The sequence below is a fragment of the Antrostomus carolinensis genome, unplaced genomic scaffold (assembly GCF_000700745.2).
Source record: "Antrostomus carolinensis isolate BGI_N321 unplaced genomic scaffold, ASM70074v2 scaffold10162, whole genome shotgun sequence".
Classification (NCBI taxonomy): Eukaryota; Metazoa; Chordata; class Aves; order Caprimulgiformes; family Caprimulgidae; genus Antrostomus; species Antrostomus carolinensis.
The window spans coordinates 41,597-57,508 of record NW_010297577.1 but is presented as its reverse complement, the minus strand read 5'-3'; the positions used below and the strand labels follow the sequence as shown (position 1 = coordinate 57,508).

Sequence of the window (15,912 nt, the reverse complement as noted above, 5' to 3'; positions counted from 1 at the left end):
GTGGCCTCCTGTCCTGCACTATCTGCTCTCCTGTCTCTCATCTCCACTCCTGCTGCCCCCATCAGTACTCATGCGTCATCACTCTTTGATCCACTTCTTATTTTTCCACCTCTTGCTTTCCTTCTACCTTTATTGCCTGTTAACCCTGTTGAGACACCCAGGAGCTCTGTAGTGTCAATGTCCCCCATCTACCTCTCCATCCAGTCCTCCCCATGTTGTCTCCTCTGTGCCAAGCAAACATTTTATCATACAACAGCTCAGTGTATATCAAGGTAATAAATTTATACCCATCAAAGCATGAGGCAGAGGTTGTTCCTTTGGCCTTCTGGACCAGAGATGACATGTGCTGTGACCCCACAAGGTCACTGGGGTGCCTGAGTTTTGCTCCTACTCTCCTTCAGCTGCGAGAGGTGAATGGAGGCTCTCATCCCTTCATGAGTCCAATGTGGCCATAGTACACAGCCACCAAAGGAACTAGAAAAATGTCTTGTTGGCTTCTCTAGGAGCAAGTGAATGTTGATTTAGTCACAGAGGCCACAGATGGACATTTCCCCAACAGTGGCAGGTGCTGTGTCAAACAATGACAGGGCCGTGATGCTCTGGGTCACCCATGGGCTTCAAGAAGGATATGGCAAAGTTGGTGTCTAGGATGCTTTCTGAGATTGGAAGTCTAAAGAATTCATCATCCCCCTCCTCCCTGAGATACCACTTGCTTTATCCCAAGTAGGGCTGTTTATCAGGGTTTAGGAAGCCCAGAGGCAGGATGCCTTGCATTGTGTCATGCTGCAGGAGCCCCACATCCAGGTGGTCCTGTGGTGCTGGTGTGCCTGGGCTTGCCACAGCGAAAATGCTGCAGATGAGAAGATGGCTACAACCCAGGACAGCTGCGTGTGGCTGTGCTACCCCTGCTCTGAAACACAGCCTTCACCCTGGCCCCAGTTCTCACGTGCCTGAGCAGCATTACATGGGCAGATCACCAGGAGTTTGGGGCCTGCAGCTGACTGGGGTATCTCTGGAAGATGCTGAATTGTATGGTGTGGATACACCTGCCCTTTAATCACAAGTAAAGATAAATTATCTGATTTTTGAGGACAGATGCATTCTTTATCTTGTTTTTCTCCTTTCTCTCCTACCTGTCCTGAGGTGGTGTTCTTTTTGAATCAACAGGGCTAAATTCTGCCCTGATGTAAATCTCTGCCAATGTAAATTGGTGTGATCTTGCAAAAATCATTGGAGTGGTTCTGGATTTATGCCGGCTGCTAGTGTGAGCAGGAATTGGCGCATGGAGTGTGGTAGCCATAGCTCACTGTGTCGTGCTCTGCATTTCCAACCAGCACTGCAGGTGACAAGCAAATCCTGTCGAGAGGCGAGAGGGTCCCTCTTGAACCAGAAAAGGCTTCCCCTGGATGTCCTTTGTGTGGCCAAGTTAGCCAGGCAGGCTGCCATTTTGGGATGGACACTGTGGAAAGGTTTTAGCCTGCAGGGTCCCACAAATGAGGTGGAAAATTTTCATTTAATACATTTTTACATCTCACACTTTAGGGAAAATGGGAGAACGCATTTGTAACTGCTATTTCCCACGGGTGCAGTATAATATATACAGTATATGCTGTGTGCGGCACAGGGGGATGAGTCATACCCGTTCGTGACTCTTTGGTCTCAGTGCCTGGCCAGGATGGACTCTGCACCTGCCACTCGGGGGCTTTCCTGGCAAGGTGCAGCTCCCCCCAGCTGTGCTTCGGATCTGCTCCTCCACCGTGGTCTCCTATGCCCAGCTACCCCTGTCGAGGAGGACTGGGGTGGGAGAGGCATTGAATTTTCAGCAGCCCTCCTAGAGGTGCCGAACTGGGAGGCTGTAAAAGCAATATATGCAATCCCAAAGCCATGGTGACAATTTTTAAGTGCCTCCTGTCCTGTTATCCTTCTCCCCCCTCTGAGCTTTCTCCTCCACCCCAACCACATTACAGATAAAAGGGTTAAGAGCTCACTTGGGCCCCCTGCTCGGAGAGAGGGCAGTTGCAATGTTGTATCTAGACCCAGTGAGGATATATATAAATTCCCTCCGTCTCTTCGGATCTATTTATAGCACGGCAGGCAGTGGCAAAGGCTCTCCTCAAGGCTTCATCTCCTACAAACAGTCTTCACAGACAGCAGAGAGATAAATTTAGCACACGAGATTTCTTAAAGAGCCAGCAGCTCTGCAGGGCTGCTCGCCTGCCCTGCGACACCCCCGCCCCAATACCCCACCAGCACAGCCCTCTCCTGCAGATGCTTACCCCCTCCTTCTCCCCCCCCTTTCTGATTTTCTGTCCCGCTTCACCTATTCTCTCCCTCTTTCTGGTTGTTTCTTCTTTCATTGATGTTTTTTTCTTTTTTTCCCTTCTCTTTTGCTGGTTTGTCATCTCATCCTCTCTGCTTTCTTGTTTTTCTTTTTTTTCCTCTCTTTTCTCTCTCTCCCAGGCCACAGGGCTCAGAAGATAAAGCTTTCTCGTTAACAGTTCACTGGTTATGCCTACATAGTAAAAAATGTGTAGCTTGATTAATGCCTTCCAGATGGTTAATTGAAAAAAAAAAAAAAAGGGGGAATGCATCAATCTCTCCCCCCTCTTCAGCACTCTGCACACATACATGGCATAGGAAGAAAACTGCATTAAAGGGTGAGGGGAGCAATATATTTGAGAAATAGAGGCAGGCTGTTAACTCCAGGGCGGTGTTGCCAGGCTGGTGACTTCACTCTTGATTTGCTCTGTCCCTGCTTCACGCCCTCTTCTCTCATCTATCACACCCCAAAATGCCCCATCCCAGAGAGCAATGCTCCTTCATGTATAACGTGTAACGCACACAAACCCTCATCACACCCTCACGTGAACCCCACTGTGGACGCTGTGCTGTTCTCCCTCACCCTGTGCTCTGACACCCCCAAAGCAATGCCAGCCCTCATTCTCTCCCCATATTTATTTTTCAGGCAGATGTGCACACGCACCCATACATCTTTGATTAGTTTTGATTGTGCAATCCGTTGTATGAGAGTGACTCTGTTACCAGAGCCATGAGCCCACAGGAGCGGAAGGGTCCCGTTCTTGGGGTCTGGGCTTTTGGATTTCACAGGGCCAAAGTGGGTGTGATGGAGGGGGTGTGGGTGGAGGATTGCAAGTAGGGTCATTGGGGCAACTCAGGAGGAAAGGTGGGTGATATGGTCAGCTGTTCTTCTCCATAGGTCATTGCTGGGCAATTTAATCAATGCATCTTCTGATTTATGAACACATTTTGGCTGTCTCTCTCTTACACACTGACATGTGTCTCCTGTTCTCCCCGTGCCTGTGGCTCTGCCTACTCTCGGTTTCTTTGTCTTTCTCAAGGGAGAGACAGAGGAGGAACATAAATCCCTCCCTACTCTGTTAATAGAGATACTGCCTTGCTGACGTGAGTCACAAAGGGTTTAAGCTGTGCGGTGAGGGTGAGCTGCATCCAGCCCCCCGCCCTGCACACCTCCCACCACGGATCTCCCTGGTTTCCAGGGAAACAGCGGCCCCAAATGCTGCCTGACTTTCACGTCTGCCTTTCATTTCTCCTTTTTTATTTTTTTTTTGCGTAAGAAAAAAATGCACATCTGATTTGTTTTCTCTCTTTCCTTTTCAGAATCACCACCACAGCGGCTTGCATGATGGACCTGCGGAGATACCCCCTGGACCAGCAGAACTGCACTCTGGAGATCGAGAGCTGTGCGTATGCCTCGCACCCACCCTCTGCCACTCGATGCCACCTGCCCCAGCCTCAGCTTCCCACTTGAGGGGTGCCTCCCAGGGCTGTTATGGGCCACCCTTCCTGGATGGTGTCCCCTGGGGCAAGACCAGGCTCCCTCATCCAAACTCCATCCTGAGGGGACCTTGTGGGTGAAAATAGAGCTCTAGAAGCAGGCTAGGCATTAAAGTCCCTCTCACCCTCAGAAGTATGGTAGAAGCCTCCCTTAGCACTAAGAAGTCCTGGGAGCCTGCCCTCACTTTTGGCTGGCCCTGCTCTGTGTGGGAGGTGAGACCCAAGCCCTCCTGCAGTCCCTCCTTGCCTGCATCTTCCCTTGACTCCTATGGAGAGCCTCTCCTGACCACACTGGCGGAGGAGGTCCAGATCTCCCTCATAAAAATGCACTGCAGTATCCCCCCAGGAGCAGTCCAGAGCAGCAGATCTCACAGTAATGATGATGCAGCTTCAGTGGTGATTATCAGAGAATTGCTTTTTTTCATAGAAGAGGTCTCACAGCATCCCTAGTTGGAAGGCACCGAGCTGCCTTCCCAGCCCTGCCTGCGCCTGGGAGCCCCCTTCCCTCTCACTGCTCGGGGTGCTCGGGATGTGCAGCCATTGCAGCGCTTGGCATGGTGGGTAATGGGATGTAAATTAGGTCCTGCTGGAGACACTAATGACATGTCATTTCTGGCACTCCTTAGCATTTTGAGAATAGTTTATGGTACAACCAAGAAAACAGAAGGCAGAGAATTACCCACAGTTCCCCATGTTGCAATTTTGTTCTTAATGGGACATGTCAAGCCAATTTGTTAGTTGAAGCTACATTTCCTTACAATATTTCTAAGATCCACGCACAGATGAAGAGATTCAATCGTTTCCTTCCTCAGAGCTTTTGTCTTTCAAACACTTGCACATTTGAAATCCACAGGGCTCCATTTTGTTTGCTTCCAAGTCCACACAACTCTGGAATAAGAGTCCTTTCATGGCTGGCTTAAAAACCAAAGCAAGTAAAAAAACAAAAACAAACCAAAAAACCCCCCCAAAACCCAAACTATAACAAATCACCAAAATAGCCCTTTTGTGATGCTGAGTTTGTAAAGCAGCAACGGGCAGCTGGGGTCTCCTGCCCTGCAGCAGCTCAGGGCACTTACCTGCAGGAGATAAGCTGGTGCTGGCATTGCCTGTTGAGCCCATCCCTCTATCTCGAAAATAGCCCTCACCGTGCATACCTCTGCCTAGCTGTGTGTCCGGATTCAACCAAAACCTGATAAGGAAGGTAGCAAACAGGCTGTTAATCTGACTTTTAAGATGTCTTATCAATACTTTATATTTCAGATTGAAATCACTGGTCTTTGTGAAAGTTCTTTTACTTTTTAAAAGCAAAATAGAAATTTGGTTTTCTTTTTAAAACTAGAAATCAGAGTGAAGTATTTACTTTTAGACTGGACAGCCTTTCCTTTTAGAATCACTTAAAAAAAAGTCTTCCAAAAAAAACCTGTTTGATTTCATATTGCATAATGCCATAATAAAAAAAAAATACAAAAATTAGTGCCCAATACCAGCAAGTCAGAGAATAAATGGAACAGAGCTAGTTAACTGCGAGATCTCCTAAAATTAGTTACTGTAATTTGACATTTTCATTGCTGATCAGGAAGTAAATTTGAAGTCACTGCTGTTAAATTTGTAGATGATGAAGATAGCAGTCTGCGTGGCTTGCTCACTGCACGTTTGAATAACTCCCAATTTGAACACATCCAGAACGCATTTGAATACAGCTAAATGCGGAGGTCTGTGCCTGGGAGCTCGGGCAAGGCTGCCAGACTGAGGGACTCGTACCCGCATGGGTATTGACTGGGGGAAATGATGAAGGGATGGCAGCCCCGGGCACCGCTGCTGGAGATGTGGTAGCTGGGCTCTGACAAAAAGGGCTGGAGTGAGCCTTGGTTATATAAACCAGGGGAGCTGTGAGTCAGAGCAGTGAATCGATTGAATGTGTCGCTGGTGAGATGGGGAAAGGGACTTGGTCTATATTTGGTTTCCAAAAATTAGAAAGGAAGTTGAGAAACCGGAAGAGGTTGGGAAAAGATGCTAAAAAGCTGTTCAAGGGCTAGAGATGTTTTGCAGTAAGAAATCTAAATAGCTCGGTCTGGTTTGTTTACTGCAAAGGAGGTGGAGAAGTGACTTGTTTACAGGCTGGGTGCACCTCTGCAGAGAGAGAGCGCTGGGTGGAAAGGGCTTGGTAACCTCCTTGAAAAATTCACAACAACCACAAGAGTCTGAAAGTCTGAGCCAGATGAATTCAAATGTAAAATTGCACACAGTGTTTTTAACTGTGAGACTGTTTGAGCTGATGGAATCACCCACTGGAGGAGTGGAGGACTTGGCTGTTTCTTGTTGCTTTCCACACTTGGTCTCAGTGCTCTGGGAGAGATGCTGCAGCCGGATGCAAATACCAGTTCCTGTGCACAAAGCTGGGGTGCTTCAGTCAGTGCAACAGCCTGTGACACCCCAGTGCCTGCAGCAGATGAGATGATAACCTAAGGGTTCTGGATTTCTGTGGGCTTGTGGGTGTGAGTGCTTTACCAGTTACTGCCACGGGAGCAGGAGCATGCCATGGGGGAGGAGGTGGAGTCCTGAGCCTAAGTGATTTACACCAGAAGCAGATCTGGCATGGCATTTGGGAGATTGTTATTATTTTTTAGCACCCATGAATAAGTGCAGTTATGACTGAGAGCACAGGATGTGGGCTTGGAGACTACACAGTCATCAAATAATTCAGTTTAGGAAGAGACCTCAGGGTGTCTCTAGTCCAGCCCCCAGCTCAAAGCAGGGTCAGCTATGAGATCAGACCAGGTTGCTCAGCTCTTTGTTCACTCAGGTACTGCAGGATGACACCATCCTCAAAGGTTCACCTCTGATCTAGGGTAACCCTTGGCCCCTAAAACTAGGTAGAAGAATTTCTCTTCCATGGTACAATCAACAGCTCTTCATTCCCCTGACCCCACTAATACACTGGTGCTGGTTTTGGTGGCAGCCCTTCCTGGTAGATGTTAGCCTTGATGGGTGTTGCTGGCCAACTGCCTCTGCTGCGAGGGCTTGTGGACAAGGCGGGCTGTTGTGCTGCAGTGCAGGGTGTGAATAAAAGCTGTCTGTGGGGATAGTTGAAGTTCATGCTCTAAAAGAAGCCTTGCACCATGCTGTACCCAAGCCTGTACATGTCTTACTGCTTCTCTGCACACAAAGGTGCTCCCATGCAGCTCTGCACTTTGATTAGACTGAGAGGCCACCCCTTGTGCAGTAACAGCCATAGTGTTTCAAAACCCAGTTTGCCACAAGCAGCGTTAATTTTCAAGTGGAGATGAATCCTTGCCCACAAGGGCAATGGGCAGGGCTGTGAACATCACACTGGTGGGAGAGGAGCTGCATGATTTCATCCCCTGGGCCTTATTCCTTTTAAGTCCATTGCATCTGGGGTGTCTTTCTCTTGGTACTGTGGCTTTGGACTCCTCAGGACTTCCAGCCCATCCAGCCCTGTCTGGCATATATAGTCTGGTGGCATATATAGTTTGGGGTTAAAGTAAGAAGCTGTAACCTTGCCTGAGTTAACAAATCCATTACCCTGAAACATAGGGCATGACTATTTGTTACCAACCTGACTCGCCCTTCTTGTTTATCCCATTACTGCTCTTTTCAGACAGCACTTGGTAAAAGCAGCTCCCGATCTCAGAGACACTGTCCACTTCCTGGCTCCAAATTTTGACTGAGAGTACTTACAGTAGGAAGATGCTCTGATGCTCAAATTTCAACCACTGTTGTAAATCTTTTTCCCTTTTGGAATTTTTAATACTGGGATGCTCTGTTTACCTAGTCCTCACCAGAATGTATTGTGTGGTCTCCCCCTTCTGGAAAAAGGAGGCAGTTTTTGAAAAGCAAAATGTGTGTTTGGTGCATTTGGCAGAGGTTTCTGATGCACAAGTCCCTGTCATGACAGCCATGGAGATTATGTAGCACAAGTCAAGGCTTGATGGGTTACTTCTCATCTATTTCTCCTGAGTTTTTGCCAGAAGTGGGAGTTCTGTCCAATTTTTTGATCTCTTTTCCTGAGGACTCTGCTGCCAAGCTTAGCTGAAGAAGAAAAGTACATTAACAGGGAGGGGCTATGCTTGCTATCTGATGGTGTGGGCTTTCCTTTGGGTCCTCTTCCAGATCACCTTAGTGAAAATGGGGGTGTCATCTGCTCCAACTTGTGTGTCTCTGTGCTTCTTCATCTCTGCAGATGGTTACACAGTTGATGATATTGTCTTCTTCTGGCAAGGAAATGATTCTGCTGTCACAGGGATGGAGATGCTAGAACTGCCCCAGTTCACCATTATTGAGCAGAGGCTCGTCAGCAGGGAAGTGGTCTTCACCACCGGTGAGTCTCTGCTGAAGGGATGTGATGGCATGTGCAAACCTTCTGCTGATTGTCAGTGTGCTTGTTCCTCTGAGTCAGATGCTGAGGCACTAACTAAGGACTTAGGCTTCAATTTAGGGTCCTGTCCCTTTGGAAAAGAGGCATCTTCTGTGCCCACCAAGTTGTCTTCAAGACTTATGGGATTTTTATTTTTTTTTTATTTTTTATGCTGCAATTGCTTTTATTTCTTCATCAAAACACCAACTGAGCTCAAAACAGAACCTTGGTAGAAGGTTTTCAGCCTTTACCTTGTTTTGATGTGGTTTGCAGCTGGCTCTGGAAGATAATGTAGGTGCAGTAGTAAGCAGAAGAATATATCAGTTGAGAAGCAAGTGGTCTATGAAATGACACAAACCCATCTGTACATGGCAATAAAAAGATCTGGAGAGAATACCTTGGACTATTCAGATACTGCCGGTGGGAAAGTTGGAGCGGTTTGGATTTTGGTTGCTGTCTTCACTTTGATCTGGCATGGAGCTCACTGCCAAAACAGCATGCCACACACCTGTTAAATAGGACAATTTTTGAAATGCCATGAAATCACAGCGTGAGTCTATCAGCGGTGGTGGCAGATGGTGATGCTGTTACAATAGTGCCTCGGGGGCATGCTGGGAGCAGAATCCCATTGCAATGGCAATCTAGAGACCCACAACAAGAGGCAGTATTCCTCTAAAAGAAGTTTGCAGTCTAATAGGTAAGAGCTTCAAAAAAAGACTGGTGAAGTACTTTGTTCACACTTCACAAATGGCACATAATGGTGAGAGAACGTAACCTCCTTTTTCCAAGTCTGCCTCCTTGATCATTAAAGACACTTGTTCTCTTGTTACTTGAGCTGCCATCCCACAATTATACACATATTTCAGGCTGCTGTGTTGCCTAAGGGATGGAGGCGGGAAGGAGGAATGACTTGGACTTTGTTTTACAGCAATAAGAGAGGCTCTGTTTTGTCCCTGTCAAAATGACCTTGCTCCAGTGGAAGGACCTGGAAAAGTACTTGTTGTCATCACTATCCCCATTAAGTTTGCTAAAAGATTAGGAGGAAGTTGCAACAGCTTGGAAAAAAAAAAAAAAAAGACCTACAGATTAACTAACAGTACTCTATTTGCATATGAATTTGCCCAGTCTGGCCATAACCCATTTTTAGAACAGCATGGGAAAAATACGATTCAGATCTTCATTGCTGTTTGGAGGAAGAGCTAGTACATGAAACATTGGAAAATCATCTCCCTGCATACAGATATATGGTTAAAGTCTCCTGTGTAAGACTGTATCAAATTGGCATGTACAGTACTAGCAATTTCAGCACTGAATAGACATTCTCCCATGATATCTGATATAATAATGTAACTTATGTAGAGTGTCCTTTCTTCTTAATATTCTGAGCCAACTGAGCAGACTCTGAAAAACACCCTTCCAAAAACTGATGAGTCTTCAAAACCAAATGAAGAAAGAGAGATTTCTCATGATCCCTGCCTCTTGAGAACAGTTTCCAAATAAAATTTCAATTCCTAACCTGAGCTCTTACTATAAACATAGCTTTGTCCTCCTCTCAAGCAACATCTCCTTTTAATATTTCATTGACAGGTTCATATCTGCGCTTATCCTTGAGTTTCCGGATTAAGAGGAACATTGGTTACTTCATCCTGCAGACTTACATGCCATCTATTCTCATCACCATCTTGTCCTGGGTCTCCTTCTGGATCAATTACGATGCTTCTGCTGCACGAGTGGCACTAGGTACGTACCTTTTCATTATATGTTGAAGAAAGTGGTTTTTTGAGGGAGATCAGCTAGGACAGCTGTAGGAAAGAAAATATTTTTTTCATTATGAGGTAGCAGCTAAGCAAGCCAAATAGGTCTGTCAAACCTGTCATCTCAAATGAAAGACATTTTTTTCTGAGAACAAACTTCAAATTTGCAGCCAGAAGAGCTATTTTTTTTTGTTCATAAGTATCAGTACTTCCCAAGCTTGAGTCTGTATTATTTGAATCAGTAAAGGCTCTACCATAAATTTCTGTTGGTGCAAATATAAACTCTATAACAAAAACATAAATGGTCACAGCTTCTCAGACATGTGAGACTCTGACATGCCACGAGCCCACCAGTTCCTTTACTCCCGTTTGTATTTGTTTTCTTAAGAAAATATGTCTGGGAATCTCTTGGTCAACAGGTGTGTCAGGACTGGTTAGTTGGATGATAAATGCTGAGGATGGGTGGCCAAAGAGTAGTAAGAAAGGTGAGTGGATGATTAAAAGATGAAAAAAGTAAAGTGGCATTACACATTTTCACGATAGTTTAGACCCTATACAGACACTTTTTGTAGCTGAAGACCTTCTTAACCAAGGCAAATGTGGGACAGTAGTTAAAGTTCAAGTTCTTCTCAAGCACATGCTCCCCTAAATAGGTATGTTTTCCTATAAGAGGAAAAAAAATGTGGTCTTTTAAGCAACAGAAAGGAAGTGGGGGTGGATTGCAGATGAGGATTTTGAAGAAGGAAGAGGAGAAAAGGGAGATGGCTGGCATATGAGAATGGGGCTGTGCAACATGATAGAAAGTTCAAAGGAAATAGGAGAGCCAAGGAGGGAGAAGGATTTCATCTGTGAGTGGGAAAAGGCTCAGAGAGGCAATGGTGCACAGGTAGAGGCTGCGTCTTACAGAAAAGGTTAGGGGCTTAAATTAATTCTAGGAGAAGACAAGAGTTTGAGAAAACTCAGAGGAGGGATGGTTTGTACAAAGATATAAAATAGATCATTTGGCTGTGCTGGTTTGGAGAGGCTGGAGCAGGGAGACAGGGAGGGAACAAGAAGAACGTGGTAAATTAAAAAGGTAAGTTGCACTGACAAAAGTATAATCAGTGAGCAAAGAAAAAGAGCCCATGACAGACATTGCTGGCACAGTGAAAGTACAAGCAGAAGGATGGACATCAGATGCACAGCTGTTGAATTTCTGCTGACATCTGGATTCAAAGAAGAGAGAAGAAAAACATTGCAGATCAAAACTGGAACAGCCCTCCTTAAACTGTTCCTGACAGCTCTCTATCTAACTTGTCCTTGAAAAACTCCAAAGGAGACTCCACAGCCTCCTCTGGGTGCTTTATCTCCAGATTTACCTGCTCATAACAGTCAGAAAGCTCTTCTTTGCCTCTGTCCTAAGTCCCCATTGCAGTTTGCCCAGTTCTTAATGGAGATGTGGAGAACATTCCATTCCCTCTTTCTTTGCCCCAGATTTCTGGATATTTAGACTACTGTCTAAATATAGACAATATAATATATTGTATGTATATAAATATATCTCCCTTCTGTTTACTCTTCTGTGAACTGAAGACTATTAGTTCTTTAAATCTTTTATCAGGAATGACACTAAATACATGATGAGGGTGAAGGGGAAAAAGGATAAGCAGATGCACAGAAAAAGGATGCACAGAAAAGTTTGAGAACCACCGTTGTAGAGGTAGGGATGAAACCAGAGGAGCAAATTAGGGTCATGGAGACTAAGACAACTGCCAAAGAGAGAGATGAGGAGACACTAGAAGAAAAGATCAGCAAGGTAGTAAGAAAAGCAGGACAGTTGAGTTAGAGAAGTGGGAAAAGACTAGGTTGAAAAGGAAAAGTTACTGCCCTCAAAAGAAGCATAAAGGCTCATTGCCATCTTTTTGAAACTGGCAGAAGACTGTCAAAGAGACAGATCTGAGGCCACACTGTCAGTCCAGAGAAAGGAAGAGGCTGAGAAGAAACCCAAGAAGAGGACTGAAGCTGTTAGACTAATCATGGTGCACCAGGCTCTTAGAGACTGAGTAGATGGGGAAAAAAAGTGTTCAACGAGATCAAGAAATACTTAATTAAGATGCAGGAAATACGAGCAGGCCTAAAAAGGAAAGTGTGAGAACCACGGGAAGAGTGTGTACAGATGAAGGTGGGAACTGATGGGATCGAGGATGTAGACAGAAGCCTATGAGGCAGGCAAAAAAAGAGAGTGCCATGAAGAGGGAATCTCTTCACTCTTTCTCCTATTCATGGCACTGAAAAGACAGAGCAGATCAGAAATTCATGTCAAGGATATGGAGGCATTCAGTAGTGCCCAGGGAAGCCTGATGTGAAAAAAAGGAGGAGAAAAGGATGAGAGACTGAGAGCAAAATGGAATGTTTCCTACTACACTGAGGGAAAGAAGGAGGATCAGGGAGGGCCTAAAAAATGAAGGTCCAGAGGATATTGATCCCCACTGTCCTGATGATACTCAGCTTTGACATTTTCTCCCGCTGTTGGCAGCTGGTTCTTTTTCTGCAGCAATTTGTACTGGCAGCTGCGCTTAGAATAATGACAATTTTCTTCCCAGTTGCACTGCTCCCATCCCTCCTGAGGTTGTCCAGCTGAGAGGAGGGATGGGGAAGCTGAGAGTGGCATTTCAGGAAACCATCCCACCTTGGTAACAGAGCACCTACCCTCTCCTTACAGGGGTCACCACGGTACTTACAATGACTACCATCAACACCCATCTGCGGGAGACTCTCCCCAAGATCCCCTATGTCAAGGCTATTGATGTTTATCTCATGGGATGCTTTGTCTTCGTGTTCCTGGCACTCCTGGAGTATGCTTTTGTCAACTACATATTCTTCGGGCGAGGTCCCCGGCAGCAAAAGAAACAGAGTGAACGGATCAGCAAGGCCAACAATGAGCGCCATCGTTATGAGGAGAAGAGGGTGAGAGAGCAGGTTTGTCCCCTTCTTTCATTGTGGCAGGAGAATTCAGACTCTCCACTGTTCATTCAGTTCTGGGTGAACTGTGAAGCAGCCTTTCTCCTCATCATGAGAGATAAACTCCAGTTCCCCTCTCTGGTGATTACTGGGAATTTTTTCTCCTTGATAATTTTGTCCTCATTCTCAAGCCAGTCTCATCAGGAACATCCTCTTGCACAGGGCAGGTGTACCCAAAAAGACTTCTATATTTTTTTGGTTCTACAGTGTTGACAGAATCAAAAACCCCACTCAAAAGTTTTCTGCAAGCATGTGTGGCTAGTCCTTCAACTCTAGCACCAGTGGACAACACTTTCAAATGCAGAAGTCCAGATTCAGAACTCATAAATGACCCAATCAGTGGTATTGTTACACAGAAAACAGTTCAAAATCAACCCTGATGGTGTGACCCTGTGTGCCTTGTGCACAGGACATCCCTGCTACCTTTCTCTCTGTCTTCCCTGTTCTAGGTTGACCCTTATGGTAACATCCTCCTCAGCACTCTGGAGATGAACAACGAACTTCTGGCCACAGACATGATGAGCAGCGTTGGCGACTCTCGAAACTCTGTCATGTCCTTTGAAGGCTCAGGAATCCAGTTCCGCAAGCAATTGGCCTCTCGGGATGGATTTGGTCACCACCCAACCCTGGACCGCCACGTCCCGCTGACCCACCACGCTGCGGCCCGCAACCGTGCCAACTGTCGTCTCCGCCGGCGGTCATCTAAGCTGAAGCTCAAAATCCCAGACCTGACAGACGTCAGCACCATTGACAAGTGGTCACGAATCATTTTTCCAATCACCTTTGGATTCTTCAACCTTGTTTACTGGTTGTACTATGTAAATTGATGCCTGCAGCCTCCGAGAGAGATAGGGACAGACACTCAGACAATGACAACACAGGAGTGTTGTGGTCTTTTGGGTTTGGGTTTTGCTCTTTACTATCATTATCATTTATTCCTTTGATTCATTAGATTTATTCAAAGCTTACTCTTCTCTTTTCAGCACATGTAGAACCACGAAGTGTGGAGGGGGTAAGGGAGAGAAGGGTATATGGGAGGGGGTTTGGTTTCAGGGAGGGATGTGTTTGTCTCAATTTTGGTTTCTTGCTTGAAGGACTTAAACCATTGTAAAAAAAGCAAAAACCACCAAAAACAAAAAAAAGAAAGAAAAAAAAAGGAAAAATAGAAAAAAAAAAAAACACAACAGGAAAAAAACAACAAAAAAGTTTTAAAAATGGGGGGAGGGAGATTTAAAGAAATTGAGTCAAAAACTGGTGGGGGATAGGTTATCTTTGGCTGTGCTCACTAGTGTGCTATCCTCACTTCCATTTCACTACTGAATTTTATCTTTCTTTTCTCAGTATTATATTTTTTTAATCTTTCTTCTGTCACTGCTCTTAGCCTCTTCATGTTTATTCTTTCATGGATTCATGAGATGGTGAGGTTTCATTCTCATGCTATGAGATTTCTCTTTTCTTTCTCTCTCTCTCTCTCTTGCTTACAAGCCTAAAAGAATCTTTTAAACCAACAAATAAAAAGAATATTTATTTTGGAAGAGCTGGGAAGGGGGGAAGACAAGGCAATTACTGGGGAGGGAAGGGGCAATGTGGGGTTATGGGTGGGGGGGAGGAGGGAGCTTATAAAAAACAAAGGCACATTTGCAAGTTGCCTTTTTCCACCTTCAGGAGTTTGCAAGCTGTTTTTCCTGTATGAATGTGTGTGCGTGTGCGGCGCATCTGTGTGTGAATGAGCACACGTATGTAGATACGGATGTGTGTGTGTGCATGCATGTTTTCTGGGGAGGGGAGCTGGGGAGGGGGGTTTTGTAATGTCTTTTGTAGAAAGAGAACACAGATGACATTTAACCGGCAGTGGTTTTCGGGGGAATAGCAGGGTTTTGTTTGCTCGTTGCAACTTTGCAAGATTGGAGGTCGGAGTCCCAGCTTGTATTAGAGAGACAGAGCTTGGGAGGTAGATTGTGCAAATATATACTTGCTGATGAAAGAGAGGGCATTGGGGATCAGCAGTGGGACAGTGCTGCTGTTCACTGCTGGCATCTGATCTCTAGTAGACTAAGCTGATTCAGTCCTAAAAGGAGAGGTTGTTACTAATCATTCTCACCCTGCATCTTTCTTACTGAGTTTGGGGAGAAAGGCAGTTGCAGGACTTTGAAAACTCAACCCTTTCCTCTCTCTACCAGTTCCTTGTCCCAGATAAGGGACTTCATGCTCCAGCCCACTGACTGACCGTAGCATGTGGCAAGGTGCAGGAAAGGTGTGGATGTTTTTTAACTTTGTTGTGCTTCAGAATGAAAAAATTCTGGAAATGATAACTATCTCCTTTCCTAAGAAGTTCAGAAGCAAATGGTGGGCTGGCCATGCTCTGATATGTACTGCTTCTATCAAGCCTTGCTTTATGTCTGTTTATACATGTACAGTATAGAGAAGAGCACCCTGTGTCCCTTCTTGCAGAAGATGTAACTAAGGATGCAGTAGTAGAGTTTCATGGAGCACCATCCCATTGGAAGATGATTGTCTTCAAAGACTGGGCAGGGTGAAGGTTGCAATGAAAATGCTGAGCTTGTCAGTGCTTGTGGAAGCCCCTAAGTCTGTAGCAGCTTCCACCCCCAGGCACTCACTATAAAGGTACAGAAGGGTAACTTGGCCTTGAACAGTGAGGTCAACTTTTTCCAAAGGAGCCAGTGACTTTCAGGAAAATCACTGAATTATTGGCCACTTTGGCAATTACTGATGATTGATAATCTCCCTTAGAATATTAATAAAAGCCATGAAAATAATAAATTCACAAGTGCAAAACTTTAACCCTAGGGTCATTCTGCCATTTCTGGAGTAATGATGAGAACCTTGTTCTTAGCTGATGAAAGTTTTTACATGCCAGACACACACTGCCTTTAATCCAACCATTCTTTTATTTTCCTTTTTCCTTGATTCCCATTGTTTGAGAGAGCAGAGTGATCCTCTGAGACC

General features: G+C 45.4%; 1 protein-coding gene across 2 annotated transcripts in view; it reads left to right on the top strand.

The window, feature by feature from the left end:
• Positions 1-14,001, top strand: part of LOC104520483 (gamma-aminobutyric acid receptor subunit beta-4) — a 73,664-nt gene extending 59,663 nt beyond the window's left edge. Inside the window, exons 5-9 of one of the 2 annotated variants that reach the window (XM_010162185.2) lie at positions 3,640-3,722; positions 8,018-8,155; positions 9,779-9,931; positions 12,647-12,891; positions 13,395-14,001. In XM_010162185.2, coding sequence (XP_010160487.1) covers positions 3,640-3,722; positions 8,018-8,155; positions 9,779-9,931; positions 12,647-12,891; positions 13,395-13,772 — 997 coding nt within the window. In that variant the 3' untranslated portion in view covers positions 13,773-14,001. Of the gene's footprint in view, positions 1-3,639; positions 3,723-8,017; positions 8,156-9,778; positions 9,932-12,646; positions 12,904-13,394 lie in introns of both variants that reach the window. The other variant, XM_010162184.2, reaches the window with a different exon arrangement.
• Positions 14,002-15,912: the final 1,911 nt, after the last annotated feature.